The following is a 23,105-nucleotide window of genomic DNA, read 5'->3' as shown; positions in this document are numbered from 1 at the left end:
GCGCCTCGCTCAGCCAGTGAGCGGGAACCGGTCTGTATGTGGGATCCGAACCCTTGGGCGGGAGCGCTGCCGCGCTTCCCAAGCGGCGCACCATCCAGTGCGCCACCGGGCCAGCCCACAAATAAAATATTTAATCTAATTTTTTTGGTTAATGTTCACTGAAAGTACAAGAATGAATAGCCACAAAAGAATCTCTTTTTCTACTTTCATCCACTCTTCCAAGGGAATTATTTTTCTATTCACTCTTCCACCGAAACTCTGGGTCTTTTGAAATTACATTATTGCTACTTTTTTGGATTCCTCAGGGCTGAACTGCTCCCCATCATCACTATGGAGTTAGAAGCTGCATGAATAAGGATAACTTTCATTGATTCTTAGAATGACAGACCTTAGATAGTCCCTTCTCCAACACCTTCATTTAAATATGAAAACACTTAGGGGTTTGGGTTTGTTATCTTTACCAACAACTAAAACTGAAATCTCTACGTTTGGCAATAGAAGTATCTCCACTTAATTAGAGACAGCTAGACCTTGAAACCTGATTCTCATCCTTTGAGCTGCACCTTCCTCAGCAGGCACCCTGCTAGCCTCTCAAAGTCCACTTTAGCCTGTCACAAAAGAGGTCATGAACGGACCCCTCGCAGCTCTCTGCCCTTCTCTCATACCACCTTCCCCCTTCCTCATTCAAGTCCTGCACTTCATTGCCATTCTTCCAAAGGGCGAAACACATGCTAACCTCAGGACGTTTGCACTCTGTCCCTCTGCTTGGAACACGTTCCTTCCCCACGTACCCAAAACTCGCTCCCTCCTTTCATTTAGGTCTTTGCTGAAATCTTTCCAGACTACTGGATCCAAAATATAGTTCCCTCCCTCGTCACTCTCTGCTCCTTGCATTACCTTGACTATTTTTTATCACTTATCACAATTGAAATATTAATTATATAATTACTTGTCTATTGGCTGTCTCTCCTTACTACAATATAATCTCCTTGATAGCAATGTTTGTTAGTCTAGTTCTGCAGGATCTAAAATAATGCCTGGCACAGAGTAAGTGCTCAGTAAATAATTGCTGGATGAATGAATGTTCTTCTGCTACTGTTAAGAAAAGGCTGTAATCATTCAAGATTATGATAAGTAAGGAGGAGTGGATAATATGATTCAGGATGCAGTAAGGAATGAACTGTGGAATATTGAAGACCTAGGATTAAATCCTGGTCCTAATGCTTATTAACAATGTATATTTACTCTTCGATTTTTAGTTTCAACTCAAAAACAGGTTATTTTGAGGAATAAATGTGAATGCACTAAAGCATCTAGCACAATGTCAAAGACACAAGCTTCATTTCAAAACTGATAACTATGAAGTGTTCTATGTAATTCAAAAGTTCATCTGTCCTTTAGAATTTACAATTTGTATCAGATCTTAAATTGCAATTTTCTTTCTTACCATTATTAAATACACCAAACAGGAGCACATTCTGAAACATCTGTTCTCAAAATTATATTTTTAAAAAAGGCAGGGGGTTCTCCTTCCTGATCATCTAAAACCAGTTTCCTCAAAGCCAACTTTCCGTATGAGGAACCATTCTAGATTTAAGCCACCTTTAGAAGACCTCCTTTCTATTGCTCTGAAGGCTTCAGGGTATTAGCCAAATAAGATTACAGCACAATATGCCCAATATTCAAACAGGAACAGCGCACTGACTCTGGTAAAAGGATTATTTTATTTCAAGCTCATAGAGAGAGGAAGACAGATGTTGGCTCAATATTTAGCTAATTTTCTTTGAGAGCATCCAAAATAGAAAAAGTAAGGAATGGCTGTACTTTGCCCTTTATATTACCTGACAAGTTGGACAGCGTCTCTCATGGGCTATGTCTACAAGAGTGAAACAAAGCAGAGTGTTCTCTAGTTATGTAGCATATTTAGGTCCTGTCACAAAGTCAGCCTTGGTAAAACAGATCATAATGTATATAAGAAGAAAGTACCTCTTCTTACAGCTTTAAGTTTTATAATCTGAAATAGAACTTTTGAACTCTCATCGCTTCTCAAGTGAATTACTGTGATGCCTGCACTTTTAGGTCTATTTTCAATTGACTAAACTATTCCTGGGAATAAAATAAGAAGAATAAAATGAGAGGCATGGCTCCAGGAAAATGGCCCTAAAAATAACACTTTTTATATGTGCCTCAACCATATTAATAATATGTAACATTTGTTTCGTGTGCTTCCATGGTTCATAAAAGTTATTCCCTTGCCTATCTTACATAATGGCTCAAATTACCCCCAACCTTTCATACATTCAGCAAATATTTACTGCATGCTACTATATACCAGGTTTGAGGCTAAGTGCTCAGTGTAAAGTCATACAATACTGAGGGTTAGAGGGCAGACCCAATTTAAATAACCTCCCAGAATTTTAAGTGGCTGGCCCAAGATTTTACAATGAATAAGTGATAAAACTGAGATGTGAAAATAAAATCCATTATCAGCAAAAGAATCATATAAATCTTATCCTCAACTATCCTCAGTGTGTGAGAACTACATCAACATCACTTTTTCCTTTGAGGAAAGCTTGTATAAGTTCCTAGATGGTTAAGTGTAACTTCTTCTACAGGTTTTTCATCTAATCATCATATTCCAAAGATGTTCAACACAAAATATTTACTTTTTTGATTATGATTATTTTTATGAGCGTGTTGCCAAACTGCAATTACTTAGGATATGTTGAACATGTGACTAGCCAAATTTCCAATGATCTTTAGAAAACAGGGAAAAGGTTTTCAGTACCTACTTTAGATAAGAAAGCCTCTTGAGGGACTTTTTAAACATTAAATGCATTGTTAGGAAATTTAAAGACTTTGTTTATGCAAATATTTTTTAAAAACCTGACAGACATACACACTGCCCTACTGAATTAAGTGCAGCTGGTGTATTCAGCTGAGTGCTCTGCTGTTGACAAGCCATAGGTCAGTTCTCAGGGTGTCTTTTACCCTGAAAAAACAGGTGAGTTTGCTAACACTGTGTGTGTGTGTGTGTCTCTCTGTGCATGTTTGTTACCTACTATGTTTGAGGACCTACATTATACTTGGGGAACACAAAGATGAATAATGCAGAAATCCTCCCTCAAGAGGCTTTTGACTTAGTAGAGAAAAGCATATAAACAAATGAGTGAGCTGGGGTGATTTACAGCAAATGTTTACTGCATGCTACTATATACCAGGTTGAGCCTAACTGCTTAGTGTGAAGTAAGACAAATGCCAAATTGGAAGTCCACGTGGTCAAAGCATATAGAAAGAAATTGGAATTGACTTGTGATTTTTAAAAAATTATTTAGTGTCTGATTTTCTTTCAGACACAAATATTGTTTAAGAACTAGGACTGTGTTCATATTATTCTCTGCTTGGTCTTTCACAGATAGCACTAGTCCTGATAACATCACGTTTCAAATGAATTTTGAGTGAATTTCAGGCAATTGTGAATGAATAAATTGATTGAACGTATTAAAGAATTCATTAATGATAAGTTCTCTCTGTAGGAATTTGGGGGGTGGGAAAGAGGAAGGCCAGTCCAGGCAGAAGGAGAGCAGTGTAAGCAACTCTATGACGGTGTGAAAGGTCTCAACACTCTTTTGAGTTGTTCTGTAAGTGGAAATGAAGATTATATATACAGAGGTCATGATGTTGAATAGCCTTTTGTGTTAAAGAGTTTGGACTTTCCTTGTGGGTGGACGTATGAGGGATGTACATAAAATTTACATTTTAGAAAGATCTATAGACAATCCATTCAAGATGTCTTTAAGGCTCACTCCCAGTGGAAGAATTGGTACTTACTTAAGAAAAATGAAGTTCTGAACAGTTACTCAACCTTTCCCTGGGGTAGTAGCCCTAAGCTATTTTATTCCTTTGTTTCTGTAGCAAGAATGGATGGATATTGTATTTTAGAGCCATATGTATGCATTGTTTTTACAGTAAACTTCATAGTTGGGGCCACCACATTATTTATTTATTTATTTATTTCTTATGGTTACTTAGATTGATTTATCCATAGATGTGTACAGCACAAATGTTCCTTAACACATCTTTGGAAAACTCCGTTTCTAGAACTTCAGTTAAAGTTATACTGTGTTGATTAGTAAGTGATTCAGGTTACATGAGAGCACTCTCCAAATTGTAACAATTTCAGTACCTTGACTCTTGCATTAGAAAAACTCCAGTCCCAAGTAATAGCACCTATAAATCCTTCACTACTGAAGGTGGAATTCTCATCCTAGCTGACGCCTCCAACCTTGTTAACTGAGACCTACAGTATAATTCATAACTTTCACTTTGAAACTGGAATTGTATTTATTTTTGCTACCTCAGTTCATTTCATTGTGGGAATTCTTTCAGCTTCTAGCACAGGAAATATATGTTTAGAAAAAGCATGAGGGAAATTGAGATATGTTTTCTTGACCTGAGTTTGAGTTCAGTTTGGGGGTGCATATGTGTTTTCTTCCTTGGTGGAGGATTGTAAGTGGATACTAGAAAGAATCCTGATGTTTTTCATTATGGGATTCCTCCCTGTCTTCTTTCCTTCATTTGTTTTTTCCTAGAGCATTTAACATGAGTTCCACATGAAATTAGAGACACACCTGGGATTAGGACTTGGAATTCTTTTTTTTTTTTTCAAGTAGACTCACTAGTTATATTTAAATATGGAAATTTTGGGACTCTATCCTACTTTAAAAGAGAAAAAAGTGTGCACAACTCTCCACCTCCTTAAAATTTCATTACAGAAGTGATCTTAAGAAGTTATTTTATCTGTTTGCATTTATGTAATAATTTGATCAACAGATCATGAAATGAATTACCCTTAGCCACTTTGCAAGACCACTGAGGAGACATGAGGCAAAGGTGTATAGGGCCCAGTTCCTGACTTCAATCTAATCAATTCTCATAATAGTGGAGAGGACCATGGGATGCACTATGGAAATGTAATGAGTTTTAGCTCATCCCCTATTGATGAACATTTATAAATTACGGTACATTATAATTATGTGACAATACTCAGCAGCATTTCAAAAGGATGATATGTACCAAGATGGAAAGTTCTTCATATGTATTTATACAAACAAACAAAACCAACATGCTAAGCAATATCACCCTCTTTGGAATTAAAAAAACAGAACTAGAGAGATGGATTAGTACATAGGTATTTATGACAAAATAAATATATAGCTATATTTTTCTTCTTAGTACTTCTTTCTAATAAAAATGCCATCTTATATGCAGTATCTAGTAATCTATAAATATAATAACACAGTATGCTATAAGCCCTACAAGAGGCAAGCACAGTACCGTGGAAACAAGGATGGGGAGGAATGCGGCAGGATCAGATATGGTCCATCATGATCATTAAATAGAATTCTCCTATTTTTAAAGACTATTCACCTTAGAAAACTTTTCTTGATGTTCTGCCTTCCAACCATACGAGGTTCCCTAATCTGTAGTTAGGTAAGTCAATTAATGCTTCCTGGAAGTGCTGGTACTTTCTGTTTTCTTGATGTCAAAACATCATCTTCATTCAGCAGTGAGAACGTTTCAGTCATTTTCCCCTTAAAAGGAACTAAGTTTAACTGTCAGCGAATACTTTGTCTTCCACCTACTTGAAGCATTAACTTTCTCTCTTTGAAACAATAACGTATTATTTCCCTTATGGGCTATTGTTTTTCCTCTTAGTCAACACCATCTTTTCACATAGAAAAGCAATTATCAGAGAATTGTTATCAATAATAAAAAAAAAAAAAGATGGTGTTTTAAACCTTAAAACAGAGATGTGGTTTTGAGACCATTATTTAGGCCATATGTGATTTTCTATAAATATATTCAGTTATCATGGGTCAATTAAGAAAAGAAAATTAAAAAGAAAAAAGTGCTTTGCTTTGTCTTGTTTCTAGGCAAACAGGTGTTCTCTGCTTTTATCATTAATGTGGAGCATTTTCTTTCTTGTAAGACTGTTTCCCATAGTAGAGAATTATATATGAGACTAAATATAAGCACTAATCCATTACTGAGGGATACAGTTGGAAATGTACATGCAAATTACACTTTCTTTGAAGTGTGCTATTAACTTTTTATTTATTTCCACTTTTTTGATTTATATTCCTTTCCCAATTTTGGCCTAAATGACAGGGGTAACCTTGTGTCTGACACTTATAAATATAACCCATGTGATTTGTTTATTCTGCTAAAACAAGCTGATATTAGAGGGGTGGCATAAATCATCTTAGGCGATCTCATTGGTTTCTTAGTTTTCAGTTCAGATTCTAACCTGTGGTCAAAGAACCAACGTAATCACATTTTAATGAATATTCAATCTTTTTACTGCATCCACAAATTATGAAGTGTGTCACAAGAACTGCTTGAAATGCATCTCATTTTCCCTTTGATGGTAAAGAAGGTGTAAAGTATGTAGCTGGAGAGAGAGCATTGACTTAGAAATCATGAGAACATGGTTCTGGTTGTAACTTTGCCACCCGCTACCACAAATTAGTGGGCAATTCATTACACTTTTATTTTTATTTTCCTATTGACAAAATAAAGAGTTTCAATTAGATATATTTTATGATCATATGACAGAGTCTATATGCCTTCCAGGATGGAATTTTATTACAGTCAATAACTACCCAAATAGCTACACCTTACTTGTTATAGTATATAAAACATAATTAAATAATAAACAGGATGACAAGGAGTCAAAAGAAATATAATCAAATAGCCCCCTTTGCCATATGCAAAAGGTTTTCTAACTTCAAAATAAAATAATTCTGTGTTGTAAACTTCAACTAATTTTTGCCGTGTAAATTGTAGTTTAAGTTTGGAGTCTGCTAGCTCAACATCTAGAAATACACACACACACACACACACACTTGCATAAGAAGTCTATCATGTATCATGTACAGGGCATATGCGGAAGAGAAAGTGAACATTTTCTAAAAAAAAAATTTGTAGACCTATCAGAGGCCTTCGTCTGCATAACTTTTCCAGATATAAGAGAAACAAGTATTTTGGAATAAATTAAGAAAAATAAAGGCATGGGTTTTAACATACAGTTAACATTAAATATCTTTATTTCTAGGAGCTTTACATAATTATTCTTTATTCCAAGTCAATACAAACTACTTCTGTCTACATATGGAAGGAACTGAGGGATGCTAGTCAGGAAATAAGACAGCAGGAAGCATAAGGATTGTGGAGAACTGGAGCAAGTACTGCAAGGAATTCGACTTGTTGAAAGGCTGCCAGTTCTCACCTTCAGGGCTAGATGGCCCCACATGTTCTAAAAGCATTTCAACTAAATGTTATCATTGTGTCTACCTCATTCATTAATATTTTCATTCAACAAACATTTGATGAAAACCTGTTTATACTAGGCTAAATGATACTTAATCAGTCCTCCATGATTTGGCAGTTGGTGTGAGGTAGGGCTTGAGGGGCAGCCATGTAAACTAAATTTCAAAACGTCCTGTGGTATTGGATATGGTAACTAATTTAGAGGAAATTCTGTGTCTGTAGTGCTGGGGGTTGATACCCATTCTGTGCTCTCCAAATGCCTGTGTATATTTCTGTTGTGGCAGCCATTGTGATCTATTAGTGTTTTCCTTTTACTTGGCTTTCTCCCTCTCTGGACTGTGAGCACTTTGCCAGGTGCAAAGTCCACAGTAGTGCCACCATATATTAGGCACTGAATAGACTTAAGTTTAAAAAAAAAGAATGACTGTGTTAAAAATGTTTCTGAATGTTATCATCACCCTTCAATTAGTATCATTTTTAAATCCATTAGGATGATCAGTTTTTTAATATGCAAGTCACTCAGAATAACACAGGAATAATTTGGGGGGTTGGGGGTTATTTTGGTTTGTTTTATTTTTTTAATTGAAAACTAATTAAAGTCTACATATGTTTAAATAAAAAAGTAGTTCATGGATTAAAATTACATTTTAATTTACAGGTCTTGAAATTAATTTTTTTTTATCCCATCTGCATTAGTCTAATTTTATGTTGGTATAACAGAATACCAGAGACTGGGTAATGTATAAAGAAAAGAGGTTTATTTGGCTTATGATTCTGGGACAGCTGCATCTGGCATGGGCCTCAGGCTGCTTCTACACATGGTGGAAAGCAGCAGGCAGCCAGTGGATACAAGCAGGTCACATGGCAAGAGGAAGCAAGAGAGAGGACGAGGAGGTGCCAGGGTCTTTTAAACAACCAGCTCTCGTGGGAACTAACAGTGAGATCTCACTCACTACGCACTCTTCCCCAGGGAGAGTATTAATCCATTCATGAGGGATCCACCCCCATGACTCAAACAGCTCCCAACACTGCCACATTGGGGATTAGATTTCCACATGACATTTTGGGGGGACAACACACCCAAACTCTATCACCATCCCTCTGTCCTCACTCTGAGGTTTTATAAAGTCACCTTTAACACACTGATTTTGTTGTCATTAGCAGCTCCTTCTATACTGCTCTGATTTTTTTTTTTTCTGAAGTAACATTTATAGTCTATCTAAGGTATTTAAACCAGCAGACCTGTAAATGATGGTAATAAAGAGACATATAAAAACCATCATCACAATTCAATACAAATACTAGAATAATTTTTTAAAAATTGAAAGCTAAAAATAAAAAATGTTTAAGTTCTATAAGAGAAAGCAGGAATTCCACTTTTGATATATATTAGCTAAAATCTATGCCAATATCTAATTGCCTATATGATGCTAGAGAACATTCTTAGTGAGTTATCAAACGGAACGTATGTAAAGTGTTAAATAGAAAATCAAATTGAAATTTTTTACCTTAATTTTGCTAAGCAGAGTTTTTGTTGTTGTTTTGTTTGTTTGCTTGAACAACAAGTTCTGTAAGCTGTTAGATCACCCTATCAGCTTATGCATTGGATGTTGCATTTTTAATTCAAAGTTTAGAAGACTAGAATTACTCCACTAAGCAAGCAAAAGTAATTACTCCTTCATAACTACTATGCAACTTTATTGCCATGCATTGTTATAATTATACTTTAAATACTCCCCATTTGCATGATAGACCATAATGTTTTCCAGCACATTACAATCTGTGGCTTATAACAGCATCTCACTTTCACAAAAGCCTCTTCTTCATTTGGTCTCTATTTTAATTACTGTTAAAAGAGACAAAACAAAATTAATTGGCACCATAATCCTGCAGTAAGGAAATTGTAGGCAATATAATTTTTTTGTGTGTTGCTGAAATCATCATATTATTCAGAGGATTTCATGTTGAACATCTAAAATGTATTCCCCCTTCAGTTAAGGAGCCAGTCACAATCAAAATAATCCTTTTCAAACTTCACTGTGCACACAAATCACCTGGGGATCTGGTTAAATTGCAGATTTTGATTCAGTTGGTTTGGGGAGAAGCCCGATATTTTGCATTTCTAACCAGCTCCCAGGTGGTGATCCAACTGCTGTTGATCCATTGACCTTACTGTGAGTAGCATCACTTTCATAAATTATCTTTACGTAAGTGCAAAATGCTGTTACCAGTATGCACACCCACACATACACATTGCACACACACAGACACACACTTGACCCCCACCGTTGCTATGATCACTTTCCACCCTCAAGCCTGGAAATTAATTGCTACTTTCAAAGGACTTATTTAGAACAAACACAAACAACTTTCAACCTAAGAAACTCTTCCAAATAAACAATTTCACTCTGAGGTGAGCTGGGATAGAATCTGAGAAGGCTTTCTCGTAGTTTGCCAGATGAAAGGTGTGTGAGGGAGGTTGCAGGGAAAGAAAATTCCAGGCAAGAGGAACCACATTTAGAGATGAAGGGACTGTAAACCATTCAGAAGATGGGGGATGCTGATAAAGATAAAATTAAGGAGACAAATCTTTATTCTCTAATCAAGAAATTTGAATTTTATCTTGCTGGTATTTAGGACTCATCTAAGGACTAGGAAATTGTATAAATCTTAATTCACCTATTTTACTAATGTTTTCCCTGACATTCTCAATGAAATCTTCCCCTTTGGGAAACTGACAATCAAAATTGGACTCCTGGAATCCAAGAATAGTATTATCGATATATATACATATTTTTTTAATGACACATTTGAGAATTCATTTCTGGGGTTTTATTTTTAAATGCATACAGTAAAACATTATGGCCCTGTGTGTCTTTCTGTTATAATCATCTTCAAATTAATAGAGTAACATCAGATGTTTCAACTTAGCAATGTTAATAAATATAAATAGGTCACTATTAATATTCATAGCCTAACTGCTTATGAAGATTCCCAAATGTCAAGGAGGCTAAGATTTGAGACCTTCAGGAAATTTTAAAATTCACAAAAGCAGTTTACAAAGACATTTCAGTTAAAGCTAAGAAAGTTTCACCCCAAGACTTTTTAAATTTCTCTTAGTGTTAAAATAATTCTTTGAAAGTTCTCTTTTCAAAAATGGAAAACTTCAAGATAGATTTAAAATTCAGAATCTTATATTCTATCTATATCAGATCCTTGGCAAACTAGAATATTGTTATTTAGTAATATTTGTTTCAGGGATACTCTGTTAAAGTTTTTTATTCCAGTGGGTAGAAGAAATTATAGGGTAAATAATTCACTCAGGGCCTTTTCTTTTTCTGCCAAAACTACTCCCCTGATTCTATAGCTTCCAAGGTTCTACAAAAAAGGTTTTTAAATATGTATATGTATGTACATATGTGTATGTGCTTGTGTGTATTTATCTATTTGTATATATATACAATTCCCATGTCTAAATAAATGTACATAGTATATGTACATATATTTGATACATATATTTTAATAAGAAAATTGGAAAACCTTGCTCTTTTAGACATGTAATTATAGACTTGTAACTGTTTTAGGTAGAGCAAACACAAGGTATAGAATACCTCTTTTAAAAAAGAAAGATTTTCTGAAACTCAGCTCTAGAACAGTTATTATTTAACATTTTTAATATGGGATCTGAAAAAGGGAAACCCTAGTGAAATCTATTGCTATGTAGATGGCCTGATACTTTTCCTAATAGTAAAATATAATTTTGATAGATTAAAACTGCTAATAGAACTCTTGCAATTGAGTGACAAAATAACAATAGTTGTAACAATAATGCAAATTAAAAACAAAAAAAGGAACAGGGAGCATTCATTGTAGACAATTGCAGGTTAACACATTAAGGTAGCATGACCTGCATCACTTTCAGGAGATAATGGGAGCCAAAATTCTGGTGATGACTCAGAAGAGAGACCTTGTGCTGTAGTGGCCAGATGGTCTCATGGCAAGCCATAGTCAAACAAGAACCATTTTGGAAAAACACAGATCCTCTCCATGAATGCATCTTCTCGTTGTTCTTGGAGTACAGTTGCAAATTCTGTTGCTGAACCCTCCGTGGAATTAAAATGAAACAGAGCTGATGAAAATGAAGCCCAGTTGATTAAGCACTCTGAACTCTCTGACGCTGAGAAGTAATCAGGTTTCACAGCTGATAACAGAGAAGTGGCTATCAGAGATGCTAAACTATAATGATCATTGCAGCTAACATGGATTCAGTATTTATTTATGCACCAAATACTCCTTTAAGCCCTTTATGTGCATTAATTTTTGTAATCTTTACAACTCTATATGGTATTTAACATTATCATCCCCATCTTATACATGAGAAAAATGGGTCACGGAAATGTTAATAAAGAAAAAAAAGTGCCTGCTATCTTGTAGCTAGTAAGTCGGGGAGGCAGACCTCAAACCCAGGAAGCAGACTGGTAAACCTAACAATTAAATACACCCAAAGTATGTGTTAAAACTGCAAGAAACATGAACTACCTAAAGACAAGTCATTATTATATTCTAGACTATTAGAACCAGAGACTATCCTATGTACCTTAAAAGAATCAGTATTAATGGACAATAAAGAGAATCCTGCTTCAGAGAGTGGAAAGCATGACTCATGAAAGCCGTTACCTGGTGTATTAGTCCATTTGTGTGGCTTATAGCAAAATACCTGACACTGGGTGATTTATAAAGAAAAGGACATTTATTGCTTACAGTATCAGAGACTGGGCAGTGCAAAGTCCATGGGACACATCTGGTGAAGGCTTTGGTGGCAGCAACACTGACCAGGGATCTCATATGCTCATATGCAGAAATGGCAGAGGAGAGAGAGAGAGAGAGAGAGAGAGAGAGAGAGAGAGAGAGAGTAGAGAGAGACTCTCACATGCTTTGCTTTTAAAGCTCTCAGAACCATGCCCACAACCACCATTATTAATCCATTAATTAGGGTATGTTCCTCAGAATCTAATCACCTCTTCAAGGCCCACCTTTCAATTACCATAATAGGATTTCCTACCCTCCACAGTTACAATTGGGATTAAGCTTCAATACATGGACTTTGGGGGATACAATTCAGTCAATCCACTGCACCCAAGTATAAAAGTTAGAATTTCAATAATTTGAACCGGGATTATCATTTACAACTTGGAAAAGGAACCCAGGATTTTCTGTAGCCCCCAGTCAAGGCATTGTTACACCCACAGGGCAGAATAAAATTCTAGAAATTATAAGGAAAAACTTTAGGAAAAGAATAAGCAAGTTGGTCTCATTTTAAATAAAAATATGACATAGGCTGAAGAACAGAGGCCTTAAGATTGTAATCTTTGAGTAGAAAGAAGCTTCTGACATTTAGGAGTGATTGATATGTTTATTATCCTGACAGTGATGATGATCGCATGGGTATGTACTCATATATATATGAGGGGTCTTCAAAAATTTACTGGAAAGATGCATATTATCTTTTAGTTCAATTTTTACACAAACATTTTGAAGTACCCTTGTATGGGTGTATATGTATATATGTCAAAACTTACAAATTGTGTACTATAAATATGTGCAATTAATTGTATGTCAGTCAACTAAATAAAGCTGTTAAAAACAAAACAAAAGAAGTTTCTGTGTGTGTTGTGTGCTTATGTGAATTTAGTTGCTAGAAAAACTTTTTACCTAACAAGGGTACACAAGGCTGACACCTCTCCTCACAAGAAATGGGAACCAATTTATTTACCGCAGGATATGTAAGGTGCTTCTAGATTTGTTTGCTTTTTGTGAGAAATGTGTACTACTGACAATGATGAACTCACGTTAGCATGACCATTTCATTTTAATGGACTGATGTACCTTGAATCTTTAAAATAGTGAGAGAAACTATAGAGAGGAATGATTTTACATGTTATATAAATATTTAGTTTTGAAATCTCACAGGAAATTTACCAACTCATAGAACGTTGGGATCCAGTGACTGCATTTAGGTTTTTCATCTGGAATAAGAATTTATTCTACTTCTACTGTAAAGGCAACAACTATCTACACACTTTCCATGATGCAGTGTTTCCCTTGTGTGATTTTTGTGGCTTCACTGAAGTCAACGAAATCAGAGGCTAATCAGAGCAGACAGCTGAAAAGCGCTTGTGTTCAGTGAGGCAATGATATTTATTGAGTGCTGTCTATGTACAGAGCAGTGTGCTCTGTAGAGGGCAGGGATGGCACTTTATTTTTCATTTCTCTTGGTCAGTGGTGACCCCTGTCTCTTTGAGTCATTTCTTCCAATACTGAGAGATCTGCTGCTAATAAAGAATAAGGTAAAAGGATTGGGCAAAATATTCCTGCCCCTTAGACTCAAATGATTTCGATGGCACTTTATTTTTCATTTCTCTTGGTCAGTGGTGACCCCTGTCTCTTTGAGTCATTTCCTCCAATACTGAGAGATCTGCTGCTAATAAAGAATAAGGTAAAAGGATTGGGCAAAATATTCCTGCCCCTTAGACTCAAATGATTTCCAAATATTTATTAATAGATACTTGTTTGCCTTTATTCTTTTTCTACTATTGATTTTGGAAACAATTAGAAGTCTCATGAATTCCATAGTATTTTTTAGCTTTATCCAGGTGGGTAAATGCAAGCAATCTAGCTGGCAGTGGAAATGAGGAAGGAGGGATGTTGGGGGAGATTCTGTTATCTATTAAGACAATAATGCCGCATATTAACTACAAAATCTTCGTAGCATGAAACAATAAAGATTTCTTTAGCTCATACATTTGTGCAGTGGCCTTGATTGATATCACCTGGGCTTATACATTTTTCCTATGGTCACCTGCAAGTTAGCTCTGCACCCCTGCTGATCTTGGAGGCGCTCACTCTCCTGCCTGGGTGCTGGCTGGCCTTAGATGGTCTGGTATGGCCTTGGCTGGGTTTAAGGGGTGTCCAGTCTTCATTTTCATCTCATCCTCCAGCAAACTAGCATGGGCATGTTTACAGAGCCATGCAAAGAAGCAAAAAAAGGAAGCCCCAATGTTTAAACCCATTTTAAACTTCTCCTTCTGTCTTATTTGCTCACAGCCCATTGGCCAAAGCAATTCACATGGGGTCAGACCAAGAGTGAGAGTGAAAGGGCTCCACAAAATTACATGGCAAAGGGCAAGGACTCTGGGAAGGGTAAAGAATTAGGGCCATTAGTACAGTTAATCTAGATCAGAACACATTGTCCCAGGGAGTGGGAGGAGGAGGGGGTTCATTTTGGTTTTTAAACTATAAATTGAAATATTAACATTTGGTTTATTCAAGCCAAGAAACTAACAGATTAGTTCCCCTCAACCATATTAATGTATTGACTAAGTTTGTCAGGCCATATTCATTCATTTAAAATATATTTGTGGTAATAGTAGGCAGCTATTTTCCAGTCAAGTGGAGGAATGTGGATGGGACCATCAATTCTCAGAGAATAATTTTGCCCTGTTGGGTTTTAAAAGACAGTCATTTTGCAATGTCATTGTTGGAAGAGAGGTTCTGACATGCTTTAGTTTTGGTCACTTTCCTTAGAAAATAAGTTTATTTGAGTCACACGGGGGGACCACCACAATCAGTCAGTGATTCACGAGTTATAGCCATATCTTTTGGCTACATTTCCTCATGTGGGTTCTCTTAATATTTTAATAATTGTTCCCCTGGTATTCTGACTAGATTTTACTAGGAAATTGGAGTGAAAAGGATTGGGTGAAGGATCAACTTCCACTCTTTTTGAAATTACAGAGGATAAATATAAAAACAAAGCTAATTTGATTGCAATTAGCAAAATATCTTCCTTTTTAGAAAGAAGCTCCTAAGTATCTCTTTCCAAAATTGAATACTACATTTTCTACAGTGAAAACACAGTTGTATTGAGGGAGAAATATTCATCCACATGCAAATTCCAATTACGAATATATTTCTAACATAACAGGAGGGGTCGATGCTTGCCTGTTTACTTCTGAGGCGCGTTCACATTCTGCTTCGACTGATTATTTTTTCAACAGTATTTGTTATATTCTTTTATGGTCTGCCAGTACTTTTTTGAAACCCAGTTAGTTAGAACAGTGGCCAACAGAGTTGAGACTAAAAGGAGGCCAAATGTCTCTCCAGAAGCAAGATGTTACTTCAAAAGATCTGCATTACAAAGCACTACTGTGACTCAAATAATCACTTATTTTTAAGGGGGATTTGCTGATGTAAAATTGGTTTCTTATCTTCCCAGCCCCCAGTGAGCCTTTACTGTGCAAATTCGCTGATGGAGGACAAAAGAAGAGACAGAATCAAAGCAAATACACCCAGAATGGGAGGCCTTGGCCCAGGGAAGGAGAGGTGAGTCCAGACCAACAACTTTTTCTCAGACATTTGGCAGCAGAAGGGTGGAAAGGAAACATTTGGGGCCATGATGAAATTAGGTCTGGTGCAAAACCAAATACCCTCAAAGGGATAAATGAGCAGACCTATACTAATGTGTTCAGGACGAAATTACTTGCAGAGGACTCTAGGACTTCAAAATTAAGTTCAGTTCTGCACTACAGTAAATCTTCTGTCTTGAACAAAACTTGAACCTGAAAGGAACTCACTGAAAGACTTATCCACAAAGAATTGAGCTGTAATTGTATAATAGTTATAAAATGATGGTATGAATACTTAAGAAAATATTTTCAGTGAAATCAAGAGAGTTGAATGTTTGTGTTTTGAAAAAGGCAAGCAAAAATTGAGATTCATTTCATCCTACCACTGAGATGATCTACCTCCACATGTATGTATATTTATGTATATGCCCATATGTTCATAAATGTGTTGGTATGTGTTTTATTTGTGTATATATCAGTATAAAACATGACATTTTCTGTTTGTCAAGAAGGTGGAAGAAAAATTGATACATACAGGGTTGTACTTTTCACAAGAAAGAGAAGGAAAAGAGTTTAACAGTTGACCCTCCATTTACTCTCCTAATATGAATTGGTAGAAAAGCAAACTTGTGGATCCAGTGCCACTTGGAAATGGATTCCCTTTGGTTAATTTTTTGTAAGAAGACAAGGAAAAGGTGTCTGTGCTTTAATGACATCTTTTCACTCTTTGTGAAACAGAATGGAGTTGTTTGAATGACTTGAATAAGTGGCATTTTGCACCAAGACCATAATTTCAACAGAAGAGCTTTATTTAGTATTTCTGTTTAAAGCACCACTTCATCCATTTATCATTTAAGAGGCATTATATTTGATGCAGCATTTTACACTTTTAACACTGAGAAAACAGTTGTAAGAAAGAAAGGAGGCTGGAATTTTTCTCAGCAAAACCTTTAGCCATTTTTCAGTTTCTAAGACCTTTGTCTGTTTTGAGTGTTTCCATGCAGGTTTCAAAACCCCTCCTGAAGTGCATGGTTATGTTTAAGTACTGCATGATCTATAACTCATTACATTAAGACGTAGAAAACAGAATCATCACTGACCATTGGAAGCTAACAAAGGCAAGAGTATCAATATTCTCAGCTTTAGAAAGTCAGTTCACATTTTGTTCTTAAAAGAAGGTGGTTGGGGGTGTAATTCAGTGTCTTTAGTGTGGAGTTTAGTACAGTGGCAGGTAGCCCTATGCCCCAAGAAGACAGATGATGCTGATTGCATTCATTACCACACACCATCCATATCAAACATCTAGAGAGACTCATCTAACCATTTAAAATTTGGTTGGGTAAAATGCCTGCTGATTAAAGATATCTTTGGATCATAGAACATAACCAAAATATCCTAAGACTCAGTTAGGTAACTTAGCAGTAATGATTGAAACTTCAGTTTCTGTCTCCTGAAGAACCTGTAATATCACTTTACACAATAGATGGCAATTATAGCAAGGTACTTCACCTGAGTCTGACTTTCTTGCAAAACAAATCAATAAACATAGAAGAAATGTAGAGTTAGAGCTGCCAGCTTACTACTGTGTAGAGAATCTGGGGCTTTTGGTTTTGAGCATGATAAATACCATGTGTACTGTGGCATGAAAACATTGTGGAATCAAGTTTAGGAAACAGAACACCTTATAATTTAGATGTAGGTCTTAAAAATATATTCCCAATCTTTGTTTTCAAAAGTTGATACTTAAGAGCTATAGATTTTCCTGTTAAACTATGAAAATTAAGGGACCACAATAAATTTATCTATGACCAATGAAAATATATTCCAAATGTATAGACACATTGAGAGGAAAGAGATCAGGAAAGAAATGTTATGCACTAGAAATATGCCTATCATATATCTTGGCTTTGGGATGAGAAATAGACACACCTAAAATGTTGAATAATTTTGTGTGCCCACCATGCCATATTTTTTGCCTCTATTTCCCCTTGCACTGTACTTGCCAGAGTAACTTAAAGTTTATTAGCATGGTTGATAAAGTATGACATAATACAAATTAGCCCTATATAAGAAACAATTAATATTTATATATCAGTAAATTTTAATTACTGTATTTCATTGGTTCTAAGACACAAGTTTTTGTTATCATTCTTTTTCCCTCCTTTACCATTCTGAAATTGGTTCTCCTCTTATAATCAATGGCATCTTACAAGACAATTTGCATTTTCTCCTTGTTAGTACGTTGGGGACACTACCTACATTCTCTGCTTGCGGTCTGATCACACTGGTTGCTTGAGTAAAATCAGTAACCAAAGCAAGGATTGTGGGTCAGATTCTCAGGGGATATTTTTCTTTGTCTCCTTCCTTCATTCAATGTCAAGACTGAAACATTAACATTCCTTAGAATTCATTTCTGATGGGTGTTTTTGTTTTTCATTTACATTTACACTAAAGTTGGCATCCCAATTTTATAAGGAGATCATTTGGGGTGTTTATTTTTGCTTGTTTGTTTGCTTTAGTATATAAATCAGTGGAACACCTTTTAACTCTTATTGTCTTAGGTAAAATGAAAAGAGTAACTTAAGATTCTTCTGCTCCAGAATTTGAGGAAATAGCAGAGACTGAGACGAATGTTTACTTTTCCTCTCTCTTGAAAGTCAAGTAAAAAATGATAATGTGAAAAGGATTTCTGATGAAATGCGTAAGATACAAAACTTCTAAGCATTTCAGAAGTACCATAAACATGACAATGGATAGACTAATTAAAATTTTAATGTATTATTTAAAGCTGTTTTCTTCAACGCTGCATTTTGATAAGATTTAGTAGTATAGTTTGGTGAAATGCATTTCTTTATGAAAAAATCTAACACTGAAAACTTTATACCCATAAATTAGTTTAAATTAGCAAGATTTTAAGTGTAAGTATATGCTAGTGACCATGTTTTTGCATAAGTGAAAAAGAAATATTTTAATGTTATTAACTAATCTTTCAAGAGACAACTGGAACTCTGAGTTGTCAAGGGTTAAGCCAAATCAGATCAAGGGACTGGGGCTGTTTGGCTCCTCTACTCTGGTGTTCTATGGTTCTTGTTTTATTTCTTAAAGCAGCAGTCTCAAACTTTGGTCTCTGGGTCCGTTTATACTCTTAAAAATTACTTATTAGTTCACTTAAAATATGACAAATAGAAACCCTCACATGCTAACAAAACTCGTATATTTTTAGGAAAAAAAATGTATTTTTCAAAGCAAAGGCAATGTTTTAACGAAGAGTGGCACTATTTTACATTTTTGCAAATCACTTTAATGTCTGGCTCAGTAAAGGATGACAAGATTTGCTCATCTGCTTCAGGATTCAGTCTGCTGCTATACACTGTTTGAAGCATATGAAGATATTTAACTTCACATTCTTTGAAAAGGGAAGAGCTTAAGGATCTCCTAAAAGGATCTTAACTGTTAAGTGTCATTAGGTCACCCTTTGAGAACCAATGCCCCAGAGAAGCTTGAGTCAAGGATAGGACTGATATTTAACTTCCATATACTGGAAGAGCCATGCAGCTTGTTAAAATATAAAATGTCTCTGTATCATTTGGTAAGTAGTCACTAACCCCTAGTCCATCACTGCAACCCACTTCCTCTTCTACCCTAGTGCCTCCTCCCATGATCCAGCAAGGATAGGGTGCTGGCTGGTACAGCAGGAGTTCCTCAGGATTCTACTCCAGCGTTTACATTTTGATTGGCCAGTGCTTATGCCATACTGGTGATGAAACACTTTTAATGTCACCCAAGCTCAGGAGCAGTTTCACTTTATCATACCTATGGCCCCCATGACTCCCATGACATTGCATTGGCCAGATGTTCTGTTACATATGAGGTCGTATACTCAGTTCTTACTTCAGGCAGAATGCTGCCCAAATTGACCTTGTTCGTACTCCTCTAAATGATGGGTCTGGGACCAGAAATGCTTCAGACCAATTCAAAAATATATCAGGAACATGAAAAGGAACTCCTGTTGCTGTCTTCTGCGTTCCTAAAGAATACACTTCCAATGACTACTGAGAAACCACCAAATTGGACTTTGAACAGCTGATCGAAAAGCAATAGCTGCAAGAATTCCCCAGATTACCACATCAAAATATCATTGATGGCAACTTAATGCCTCAGTGAGGATAACTGTAAACTAAAATAGATGGTTATTCATTCATTCATTCCACAATTATCACCATCACCACAACAACACACACACTCTAACTTGTGGTATGCATATTTTTACAACCTTTATTCAGTTATGCTGTAAAGATGATTGGATCAAATCAAAGATGAGTAAGTTTTCACTACAGTGATGAGAGTCACTTATATTTTAAAATCGCTTCATGTTGACTTTTGTAGTGACTGTTTTTTGAGTTTCCTTTAGAATTTTCAAATATAAGAAAATACTGAGTTTGAAATTACAGAATATGGTGCCTTCTACCAAATTTTTATGCTGGGCTTTTAAATAGTGCAAATATTATAAACCAGTTCTCACTGGCTTCAAAACTCTGATACAGCTTCATAAAATTTTCCCAAGCTTTACATTAATTGAGTCAGTAAATGTCATTGGTAACAATTGCTTTGGGAATTGTACATCCAAGAAATAATGTCTTGGCTATGGACACAAACAAGATATGACAACTGAACAAAAAATAACCCAAGAAAGTACTCAGATGTCTAGTGAAAAGATGCCAAGATTTGATTATAAAATCAAAAATCAATAAAATGATATTTCTTGCCTTTATCTCATTTACAGTTCTCTAGTAGAGTCTATTTATTTATTTATTTTTCAGTATAGTCAATTTAAAAGCAAAGAACAATAATGAACATTTTCTATTTGTTGCTCTGAAGATATTTTTCTTTGCTATGGAAACATTTACCAAGATTATCTTCATAGTCTGGATATGAAAATGAACTAAACGAAGTAATGTAATATTTTTAATAATCAACACACAGGTTCCCAGGAATAGCTTACAGGTTATGTTGAGGAGAAAATTATGCAAGATTTTTGGGATGCATTCTAGAAATAAAGTTTGGATATCCTTAACTATTCCCAATTAAACAGCAAGTTTCAGGTGGAGCATGATGATATAGTATTTCTTGAAGATATTTTATTTAAATGCACTTTATTTGCCCAAAACACAATCCTATAGGTACAGGAGAATAGTGTGTACATTGCTCAATACCAAGGGTGCCATTCACACAAACCACATTTGAATGATGCCCCTTGGGATAGTGCAGTATTATAGATCTGCTTGGCCATATTCATTTGAAAACCTTTAAAAAATGCAATATACTGACATAGTGTACTTTAATTTCCTTATATTAGTAGATCCCATTTATACACTCACAAAATTCACTATTAGTGACCTGAAGCTAAGGAGTTATTAGTTTATCATAACCAATTTAAGGTAAGTGATTTGTTATGACCTATAACATAGGTAATATATTGTCTATTTTCAGACCTGAAATCAACTTGTTTTCAGTGATGGATGAAAACTTCCCCTGTGCTGTAAAGTTTTATAACTCTTGTCCATTCAGAGCTACTATTAATAAAAATTCTCAGTGCCATTAAGTCAATGAAGGCCTGCAAAGACCATGTGGGAGAATGGGATCTCCCACGCTAAGTCCATAACCAAGTGCAAGCAAAGTTGATAAGCTTGATTCTAAACACCCAGCCTCCTCCCCGTTGTGACTCATGGCATTAGGAGTAATGATTCTTTTTGACTAAATCCTTTTATGATTGAGGCAAAGATGTCTTGTTAGATTTCTAAGAAGACAAACGGCCATATCAATAACACAATAGTTACCTCCTGTATTGCGATTCTAGACAAATATTTTCTTTGGGGAATATGTTCTAGTTTTTTGTTTGTTTTTGTTTTTATTTTTATTTTTGAATGAAGGTGAAAACATGCAGATTTGGCATTGTAATTATCAATTTGAACCATGTCTTTATCGCCATCATCATCAGTATTGTTGTTATCATAAAGTGTTTGTTCCTTCATAGACTAATACTTCATGCTGTGCACTGAGGATACAGCGTGGTATAAGGAATGACCCCTGCCCTAAATGTATGAATATATCTGAAATATACCTTCACAGTGAGAGCCCCTCTCATCTCCTTGTGTTTCCTATGTGTATGACTTTCTTACTATCTCCGTGTATGGCTACTTTTTGCAGAAATGTTCTTTTTAAGAGAAGAATTGTTTGAAAAGAGATTTTTAAAAACGCAATACTGAAGAAGCAACTCAAACAAAAAACATTTCATCAGTCAATAAGCACTTATAGAGTGTCCACTATATTATATGGGAGGCATGGGACTGGATTGTATGGATGTCATGTAAACATATAGACAGATTTCCTCCTCCTTTGGACCCTAAAATGGCAAGATCTTCTTTGCCTGCAGAGTAGGAGATTAAAAGTGGAATAGAATATAATTTAGTGTTGTAGAAATTAAATCATTGACTGTAACTGACTTCATACCTATACAACAGTGAAAGAAAACCAAAAAAAGCCAAAACAATAATAAAAATAACAACCACCAAAACAACAACCACAAGAACATCAGTTTACATTTGTGTTGTTATTAAATATTAACTGTTTCTTTGTTTGTTTTTCAGGGTGGGTAACTGAAAATTGGTTTATGTGCATTTACAACCCAGAAATGCTTCCCATAGTTGGAAAGCCACACCTTGTCACTTGGCCAGTAGAGGCCTCTACGCCTTTGGGTGATGAGTGGCACAGGGAGAATAATGTTGAGAGAAGCAGCTTGAACTCTGGGGTGTGAATATTTCATGAATCCTAAGCCTTTCTCTTATACACCCATTGATAGTAATAATTCTTCCTGAATTTTAAGAAACCAAATGTGCCACCATCTGTAATGTGCCCGATGCTGTGTGTTTTTCTTCATAATTCTCCAGGCACTCTATTTAGTGGTTGAGGTGGAAAACTCTAGAGTTTAAATCACAAATCCACAACTTCTGAGCTGAGTGACAACGCTGGGAAAGTTTTTCAAAGTCCTTAATTTAAGTTTCCTCACCAGCAGCATGAGAACGGTTCACATATTTAGTGCTTGGTTGTGTTAAGTGAGGGGATGAGGGTACAGTACTGGGTACAGTGCCTGGCAACTGTAATTGCTCAGTAGCAGCTATTATTCTAACTATTTTAGTATTATTAACATAGCTCAGGGCTACTTAACCCAAAAGCCAGCTTTGCTCTCCATTCCTATGACTACAATGCTTTAAGTCCTTAGTTTCTAATTTTATACCACATCAATTTATTTTCCAAGTAGAAATCATTTTCAATGATACATTTATGGGAAAGAAAATTTGCTGTCAATAT

General features: G+C 35.6%; 1 protein-coding gene across 1 annotated transcript in view; it reads left to right on the top strand.

Annotated features, from left to right (window-relative positions):
• RBMS3 (RNA binding motif, single stranded interacting protein 3) overlaps nt 1-23,105 on the top strand; it is a gene marked incomplete at its 5' end in the record, with an annotated part of 267,704 nt that overhangs the window by 101,778 nt on the left and 142,821 nt on the right. Inside the window, one exon of the mRNA XM_008580173.1 lies at nt 15,608-15,714. Coding sequence (XP_008578395.1) covers nt 15,608-15,714 — 107 coding nt within the window. The remainder of the gene's footprint in view (nt 1-15,607; nt 15,715-23,105) is intronic.

Source organism: Galeopterus variegatus, unplaced genomic scaffold (genome assembly GCF_000696425.1).
Source record: "Galeopterus variegatus unplaced genomic scaffold, G_variegatus-3.0.2 Scaffold2040, whole genome shotgun sequence".
Classification (NCBI taxonomy): Eukaryota; Metazoa; Chordata; class Mammalia; order Dermoptera; family Cynocephalidae; genus Galeopterus; species Galeopterus variegatus.
The sequence above is the reverse complement of the archived record's forward strand: the minus strand, read 5'-3'. Positions and strand labels throughout refer to the sequence as shown.